This window comes from Dunckerocampus dactyliophorus, chromosome 21, assembly GCF_027744805.1.
Source record: "Dunckerocampus dactyliophorus isolate RoL2022-P2 chromosome 21, RoL_Ddac_1.1, whole genome shotgun sequence".
Lineage (NCBI taxonomy): Eukaryota > Metazoa > Chordata > Actinopteri > Syngnathiformes > Syngnathidae > Dunckerocampus > Dunckerocampus dactyliophorus.
This window is the reverse complement of record NC_072839.1, coordinates 9465814-9475364: the sequence shown is the minus strand read 5'-3', so window position 1 is coordinate 9475364 and position 9551 is coordinate 9465814. Positions and strand designations below refer to the sequence as shown.

General features: G+C 39.7%; 1 protein-coding gene across 2 annotated transcripts; it reads left to right on the top strand.

Moving 5' to 3' along the window:
- Window positions 1–1339: 1339 nt before the first annotated feature.
- Window positions 1340–9141, top strand: mettl4 (methyltransferase 4, N6-adenosine). Of its 2 annotated transcripts, none has more exons than XM_054764908.1 (8): window positions 1340–2050; window positions 3364–3429; window positions 3580–3940; window positions 4008–4077; window positions 4259–4433; window positions 4500–4597; window positions 6404–6495; window positions 7728–9141. In XM_054764908.1, the coding sequence occupies exons 1-8, from the start codon at window positions 1832–1834 to the stop codon at window positions 7901–7903; spliced, it is 1257 nt and encodes a 418-aa protein (XP_054620883.1). In that variant the 5' UTR covers window positions 1340–1831; the 3' UTR covers window positions 7904–9141. The 2 variants fall into 2 exon arrangements, with proteins under 2 accessions (XP_054620883.1, XP_054620881.1); XM_054764906.1 differs by having other exon boundaries at window positions 1648–2050; window positions 6401–6495; window positions 7728–9138.
- Window positions 9142–9551: the final 410 nt, after the last annotated feature.

Below are 9551 nucleotides of genomic sequence, written 5' to 3'. Positions count from 1 at the left end.
AAAGCTTGATATGCGTGCCTTCACAAATATGGCTTAAATATTTCACAGTCAATTGTTTGAAGTCGAGTTTGCCTTTAATAACGGACACGTTTTCACGGCACGTGCCTGCATAAAATGAAACAGTCAAGTCATTGTTTGTGTACGTCATGTACATGTTTTATTGGGAAATTCCGTGCGTAAACTTAGTACGTCTCCCTTTAGAACAATTTGGAGAAAATGTGGCTCACAAGCACGTAAATCGACACTTGAGTAAAAAAAACTAAACAAACAAAAATAGAGTGTGTACAGGTTCGGATGAAAATGTGGCTAACAAAATGCTGTTTTACCCAATTAGGCAATCGCGAAATCGTTTTTTTTTAATTTAAATATGTAAATATCCTCTGATTTCAGCCTCTCAAATGTGAATATTTTTTACTTTCCTTAGTCATCCATGAACGCAGACCTATTAGCTTTGACTTTAGAAAACAGTCATGGGCGTTTTTGCCTCTTTTCTGATATGTTGCGGACCCAGCCACAAACTGTAGGTGTTTAATTTGGTCCATCTAGGGCCTAACCCAGGGGTGGGCAAACTTTTTGACTCGCGGGCCACACTGGGTTAAAAAATTTGGTGGTGGGGCTGTCTATTTATAGATGGCATCGAACAGAATGACATACTTGCTCACGCAACGAACGAAAACACAACACATTCACATCGATTCACATAACACGTAACTTATAACTGGTATTTCCAAATGGCCGCAAGGCATGCTGGGTAGTCATTAGATATCAAGAGTCTTTTAACTCCTCCTTGTTTACTTCTCTGATTTAGTAATCAAGCAAAAATGCAACAAACATGGCAAAATGGTGACGGAGAGTACCACAAGCTACCCAGGATACCTTGTGGCGGGAATATATGGATGTTTTTTTGGCATGGGTATTGTGCGGAAATATTTGTTGGTATGCCCACATGGTGCAGTAGGTAGGTTACTTTGTGCGTCCACGGGCCACAGTTTGGCCACCCCAATTCCATCAACAAAAAAAAATAATCTATTAATGTAATCGTTATTTGCAGCCCTAATTCTGCTTTAAAATTAATTTAATCCAGTTAATATGTACAATTACTGTATGTATTACTGTTTAAAAGTAATATGTTTAGCAAATGGCAGCTTAGCAAATGGCAGCAAGTGCTACATTTTAGACATTATTCATTAAAAATATACAGTCATTTATAGAAGAAATGACCATTTACATATTAAACTAAAGTTGCATATAAAATAAATGTTAGTTGAGTATGACTGCATGATGGTGGGTAGCAAACATGTCTGTTACATCATCTGGTGCATGTTTCCACTGTCCACAACGTCGTCCATCAAGTATGGCATCAAGGATGAGCTACACTGCCATGACACTTTACAATTTTCAAGGAATACATAAATAAACTAATTATCATTGTTTAATATTTTGGTTAGGTTTACCTCTGAGCTCGAGATAAATCTCCCGAAGGAGAGCCTCTCTTCTTTCTCCTGTAAAACCTGAATTTAAAAAAAACTTTGCTTGTATAATGTCACATTTGTAAGAGGGAGTATTAGGACCACATTGGAAAAAAAGAATCGGAGATTTAAATAAAGAATAAAGCCTCTAATACTCAGTCGCACGTTTGTTCTCATGGTTTTATTCTCTCCTTTGAGGTAACACCGGAAGGCAGGGATCGCTTCCCGTCATGACGTCAGGGTAAACATATGTTCACGTGACACAACCAGGAAGTGTGAAGAAGGTTGGTCACGTCTAACCTCCGTCTATCGCGTGGGTTGGGTCCTTCTGAGGCTGCAGACCCTTAAATTGGACACAGACTATGTCGGTGGTCGTGGAGGGGAAAGATGGGTGGTTTTTGGATGCATGCGCGCTCATAGATCGGGGCTATGAAAGGTGTTTGACAAGGAATGCTAACCTGCAGTCCAACTTGAAAGGCTGCTTCAAAAGGCAATGTTTTCATGTTTTGAAGTGCCATGGTGCTGTGAAGACATGTTCCGATGCTGTGCAGGAACGAATCAAGATAGAAAGGCCGCCGAAGGTAAATAGCTGCTTTATTTTTTGGAATTTCGGCTCTTTTAAGGGATCTGGTTCTATTGTCTTGGTACTATAAAAAGACCCGACTCTTTCGGCTCTTCAATATTTTTTGTTGCTGAAGTTGATCTCTTACCAAAAGTTGTGTAAAATGAATTATTAATGTAAAATTGTGATTATGTCAAATGTTATTGTTTACATGGCTTAATTTTTATGCTCAACACGGAACATACAACTAATTACAAACCACAAAAACAAAGGCCCATCTCAGTTAGAAAAAAGGTCCAATCTTATTGTCTGTATTATTTGTAAATTCCCTACTATCCACAGTAAAACAACACATCAGTGAAATTACACAACCAAATAAAAAATGTACAAAACTAAAAGACATCCAGGTAACAATTTTTGCTACACAAAGCACCACACATTTTGAACACAAAGAACCGATCCCGCTAGTCGTTTCAAAGGGCCGTTTCGTTCCCAAATGACCCATCACTACCCTACTTAGCACGTCTGAACATTCAAATATACATCAAATATAATGAATGACTGTAAAAGAATACACTACCTCAGGAGTGTCCAAACTTTTTGCACCGACAGCCGTATACTGAAAAATCCAAAGATGTGGCGGCCACTTACAGTATATTTCACATTTTGTAAACCAACCCAAGCAGTTATATATAGTTCAAAAGTAAAATATATTTAGTGTTTTGAGTTATAGGGGACAGTGTATTTTTTTAATATATTTTTTTAATGTATTTATTTTTGTATTTTTAATTTATAAACATTTCAACTTTCTTCTTGGACTTTTTTTTAATGACGTATTATGACTTTATTCCCATCATATTTTGACTTTATTCTCATATATTTTTTTTACCTAACCTAATTTTTGGAAAACTGCGACTTTATTTTTTGTTTTGCTTTTTTCTCGTAAAATTATGACTTAAAAAAAAATACAGGTAAGGCTTCTAAAATACTTTTTTCCCTCATAATATTCAGATTAAATTTTTGTAATATTCTGACTTTTTTTTCCTTCAGAAGATTGCAACTTTTTTCTCTTAACTTTTTGCTCGTAAAATTACTGCTCTTTTTTAGCATTTTTGCTGCTGTTGTATTTGATTTGATTTATTTTCAGTGTTATTTTCAGAATGTGCTGAGATAAACAACCGTCACGGGCCGCACTTTGGATAATATCATTAACATGTCATGTTTTGAATTTGCAAACACGATTTTCATGCCTAAAGAAGTGAACACCATTTGGGTGTCGTACAACACAACAATAGATTGACACTCTTCCCCTTTTTATTTCTTGACTTTCAGAAACGGAAACGAAAGCACGGTGAACTCAATCAGGGAGAGATTGACTCGCATGCGTTTCATGAGAAGGTATGCATATTAAAAGGTCTGCTATTGGTATGAAATATCATATGCATTCATGTTTTAAAGTAGTTTTCAGTGTCAAATCTCACATGCCGTTTTTTTGCAAAACGAAGAAGATAGCGTGAAAAACAAAAGCTGTAATGTGTGATCATTTAGGTCAGATGTGCCATTTTGGAGGGAACCAAATCCCTTGTGGAATCTGCCAGACTTCTTGGGTACCTGGAAGGAGGGCCGGATGCAACAGAGGACCTTCTTCCTGGTCAAGAGTGCAACCTGGCCAGTCTTTGTGACATGGCCAAAGAGCTGGCTGGAGTGGATGATGAGGACCAGCAAGACCATGCCCAGTTACTTGTTGCTGAGGATGGCTGCACGTCACATCTGGACTTGTTCTCCAGGGTAACGGAGAATACGTCAAACTGGGCCGCGGTGGTCCCGCTGATGGGGGAAGAATACGTGATACCTCCACGCACGGCCTTCCTGCTCTCTGATTTCTCCCGAATGCAGCCACTGCTCCGATGTGAGTGAGGGTGGAAAATCACCAAGAAATCACTGCCGTCGAATTCATAGATTTGTTTTCCACCCAGATGGACGGAAGTTTGATGTCATCGTTATGGATCCGCCGTGGGAAAACAAGTCTGTGAAGAGGAGTCGCAGGTACAACACATGTTTTTTTGTTGGTTTTTTTACAGTAACAGTTTGGTGGAGACGGTGAGGTAAACGGATAACTGTTGTCTCTCTTTTAGCAATCACTACATTAGGGACACCTGTGCAACCTTCATGAGTTATATCAGTAAAAAGCCAGTCTTGGATCCTTTTTTTTTTTGTCTTCTTGAAGATACCGTTGTCTGCCTTCATCGCAGCTGAAAAGACTCCCCGTCCCCTGCTTGGCAAGTCCAAACTGTCTGGTGGTCACCTGGGTCACAAACCGTGCCAGGCACTTGCGCTTCGTGCGAGACGAGCTGTACCCACACTGGGGGGTGGAGGTTGTGGCTGAATGGTTCTGGGTTAAGGTACTATAATCGTCATGGGACGATACTTACAGTGTTTTTAAGTCTTTGATGGTCTTTTTCCTCCAGGTTACCACACAAGGCCAATTCGTGTTCCCACTGGATTCACCGCACAAGAAGCCGTATGAGGTGCTGGTCCTGGGCCGATATTGTCGCTCCCAGACAAGGTGGGAAACTGGCTTTATTTTTCACCCCTTCAAGGTGCTGTCAGGGCGGGCTAGAGGGCACTTGCGTTCCAATCTACTGCAAGCCCTCTTCCTGTTTTGAGTATGTAAGCTACACCCTACGTAATAGCGCATGTGCATTACATGTGGTCCTTGGGTTACGTACAAGTTCCGATCCAAGACTGTGATTTAAGTTGAGTTGTGATTTAAGTCGGAAAATATTCTGAAATTGTCGCAAAATGAACTCCTAAATCACTCATACTATACACAGAACACACGAAGGACATAATATACAGTAAAACCCTAAATATAAGAATAAAATGAAACTATAAAGTAATAACAATAAATGAAAACACTCACATCCTTTCCATCTCAGTAAGACCACTACACTACTTAATTATTATTGTCACTTTTACAGGAGGAGATCCTTTAACATGCTCAGAGTTTTGAGTTTTGACATGAGTCCTGACTTTGTGTGGGTGCGGGAGGAGATGGATCGCTCCAGAACGCTTGAGTTTGCTGACGTTGTTTTGGCATGGTTTCAGTTGACAGTAGCCTGTTTTGTTTCTGCAATAAAGCGACCGTTGACGGACCACCTGCTCATTGTCCTTACAATACCAGGCAATACACTGGTGTGTAGTGTATTCTTCCGCTCTAACTAGTTCTCGAGTGAGTTTCGTGTTTTATGGCTAAAATGTAAGTTTTTCATGAATGACCACAAAATGATGAAACTCCGTAAACCGAGGACCACCTGTAGTTCTGTTGTCGTCAGCTAGTGATCACAATATGACAAAATTTAGCTACTAAAGTTAGCTTTTAATGAATGCATCATTTTAACAGCATGACTGAATATTGTTGATCGTCTCTCTGGGACTGCTTTTGTTTGTGTAGACGCGCTACGGATATGTACATGAATACCAGGCAGCCGCAAGTGACCAATCATCTTATTCGGGCCCAATGCCAATTTTTATGAAATTTCATTCGTAAATGTGAAAAATATACAAATAAATCATGCTGTTTCATGGTTGAATACAGCCTATTGTTACTCAAAATATATGCATATTTAAGCAAATGTTACACATTTTTTTTTGCCTAAATTAAGAATTTTCAAGCATAAAAATGGCAAAATGAACAAAAATACAAATATAAGGCATTCAGAAGACACATTCAAAGATACTGAGAATATCATGAGTTATATCAGTAAAAAGGCAGTCTTGGATCCTTTTTTTTGTCTTCTTGAAGATACCGTTGTCTGCCTTCATCGCAGGTGAAAAGACTCCTCGTATTCTACACTGGTCACGAGTTGTCAGTAATGTTACTGTGATGTTCCGTGAGATTCACAAACGCCAGACTTGATCGCCGAAACAACAAGCTTTTAGTGCGGGTTTGAATTATCTCACAGCAAGCACAATAATCCCGAATAAAAATGCGAGTGTATAGGGGTATTATTTCATGTCTAGAGGGCTCTAATAATGTTAAAAAACGTATTTAGAAGGGCATAAACAGGTGTTCTATGCTGTAACTACGAAAATATTTCATTTGTAAATAAGGAATCCGACTTCGGGTAGATTCATTAATCAAAGTCTGGTCTGGAACCAATTAACTGCAATAAAACGAGAGATTATTTTATACATATAACAATAATAATAACTAATATATAGATATTTTATCTATATAGCTATTTTATTATATGAATGTCTTAAATATGTACTTATTTGGGTGGGAAAAAACATTTTTTTGGAGACAAAGACATAAAGTACCGTTTTAAATGGAATGTGTTCAAACTTCCTCTCGCTGTCTTTTCAGCAGCGCCTCTGAGTCGTTCAGCCCCCCCGTGCAGGATCAGCGCCTGATTGTCAGCGTCCCGTCAGCTCTTCACTCCCACAAGCCCTCCCTGTCGGGTAAATGTTTAGTTACCATCATCTTGCAGTTGAAAGACAGTAGCACTAGAGGGCGCTGCTGCAGCGTCATTGAGCTGGTAGTTTTGCCCGGCGGGCACTGCACAAATACAGTTTTACATTCAAGTGTTTCACTGCGCGTGGACATTTTTTTTAACTACTTGCCTGGAGGACATCCAGCACATATTTGTATGTATTTCCTACTTGCACTCGTTTTTCCACCTTATGACATCTATACTCACAATCTACAAAAGACCCGCCAACCACTCTGAAAAAGGAGAGGCTTGACGTAATTTTGCTTCCTCTCGGGGGAACCACATTTATTGAGCATGGTGAGTTTGCCTTTCGGCAGTGGAGAAAAGTGTCTGCTTATTGATTCTGCAGTAGGTTAGATCCAGATGGTGCGTTCATCATTTTTTCGTCATTTCATCCCCTTCTTTTGACTTAATAAACGTCAAATATAATCAAGTCAGTGACTTCGTTAATAATTCATTACAGCAGGGAGCCTCAGCTTGCACGTTAACTCCACTCAGGTGTGCCACTCTATTCTAGATCATGGCGAAAAAGTTCTGTTGGCAGTAAGCGTGGCTCAAGGCTGTGCATTTCTGAAATTACATGTAAGTTTTCAATTCAGCGCTAAGTGCACAGTCCACTTATTTCATTCCCGTTGGATTGTATTTGCAATCGTAGCACCGGTTCATGTGTAAATGTGCTGATATGACAACAAAGCTCCTTGAATGCTTTTGAATTCTGTTCAGTATCAGTCAAGCATGCTCCCATTTTTGCATGATCTCTTTGCACGCTGTCATAGAATCATTTGTTCCGTTGGCAAGCTGGGCGACAGCATCTCGCAACTTTCCCACATGCTCACCGAGGCCAGTGGGCAGCCTCCGTGCTGGTTGACCCAACTCTCCTCCCCTCTCACATGGGGCTTCCTGTCACTGCCGTTCTTGAGGGGTGGATGGGGGTGGGGGATGTCTCTCTGTTACAAGCACGACGCATCCTCATCAATCCGAAGGAAAAAAGTTCACTTTTCTCATCATGAGCAAGCATCGTTTTAACTTTTGATAAAGCCATTTGATCTTTTGTGAGGTCTAATGAACTTCACTACATGGCAGCGTGCTGCCGAAATGTCCTGCAGAGTCCATCACAGTTGAAAAATGACATCGTTAATTTTGCTGATTTATCAAGGGTTCTCACATATTCATTGTTGATGATGCATTTTTCCTCCACAGAGGTGTTGAAGCCGTACATTGCAACTGAAGCCATGTGCTTAGAGCTGTTTGCCCGAAGCCTCCAACCGGGTTGGATCAGCTGGGGCAACGAGGTGCTCCGATTCCAGCATACAAGTTATTTCACTTGGACGCCTGCGGACGAGCCGATTCAGTCAACCAACCTTCTCCACCACTGAGGACTAAGAACATGCAACACTTTTTAGTTTTTTAATAAAGATTCTAAACACTTTGTTATTTCTCAACCATTTGGGACTTTATTTGTGTAACAGTGCACATTTTTAAGGTGGTAATTAAATGGGAGCGATGGAAGTATCTTTTTGTCAAGCATCAGCATCCCACATGATGGAGAAAGTAGTGCCAATCACAAACTCGCTGAATTAGATACACGCTGAATTAGCATTGCAAGGCTTGATTCACAATGAATCTATGATGTTTTTCATGAACCCGTGACTTGTGGGGGTGAGCAGGGCTGGATGACGTATGGCCGCTGCACGCTCACACGCTAATCCAGAGGCTATTTTTTTCCTCATAAAAGCAGTATGAGGGTGTGACGAGTTGCCATTAAACCAACTTAATTCATCGATTTTACATTGAGAAGGTGGTACACTCTGGGACAGAAAAAAACATTGACATTTCAGACAATTAAATTGTAATTTGTGCCGTTTTGTGTCACCTCACTCAGCCATGTAAGAGCAGTGACGGGTCGTTTTGCTGCCTCACCTGTCACGATGAAAGTTACAACAAATAACTAAATGGAGAATATTTTTCCATCCAACTGTATTGTAAATGTGTGATACATTTGTTTCTGTATAATTCAAATCGTTTTTTAAAACATTTTCTGAAGTAAAAATCACTGATTTTTAGGTTTCCTGCAAATACTGGCCGTGATCGTGGCTTCTCGGATTAGTACACAAACTCCGCCTATTATGTGAGTGTACACCGAGTTGGCTCGTGGTGTCTGCCAGTTTCTGTTTGTCAGCGTGTTGGCAATAATTTAATGTTGCCAAAATGTTTATTATACACCATGACTTTCTACAACCTGTGTCATGTCTTTAACGTAAGTGTGACATCACTACTCTTGATAATCAGACAATAAAATACAGGCATGCGTGAGCTGGACGGTGCTTGCCACTGACGGTTCCGCAGAGGAAAAAAACAGAATTTTTGTTTTGTTTCTTTCTTTTTGTTTCTTTCTAGCAAGCGGAAAATCAAATGAAATACATTCAATTACTTTTCATGCTCTGGTGACTGAATGAATGAATTTGACTGCCAAGATGGAGGACTGTATACCATGCTCACCAGGAAGTGATCAGACTTTTACAACAAAGTATTAAAGAACTTTTCCTGGAGAAGAAAATGCTGCATGTAATTCTTATGCAAATAAAAGATAAGTCCTGTCATGGATCCCACATTCCAACTCCCAATCTTGATTGGCGTTGATTTGATTTGATTGGTGTTTTTCTCATGTTTGCATACATAAAATATCAATTGATAAGCGTAACACAACATATTCATTTTATATACAGTCACCGCTTTGAGATTGAATTTCGCGGTTTCACTCTATCACAGTTTTTAAAATTTTTTGAATACTGCCTATTTATAAAATGTTACAAAAAATTATGCCTATTCAAGCACATTTTAATAACAATAATAATAGTAATGGATTAGATTTTATAGCGCTTTTCAAGGCACCCAAAGCGCTTCACAAAGAAGTGAACCCACTATTCATTCACTCCTCAGTCACACACTGGTGGTGGTAAACTACATCTGTATCCACAGCTGCCCTGGGGTAGCCTGACAGAAACGTGGCTGCCAATTCATTCA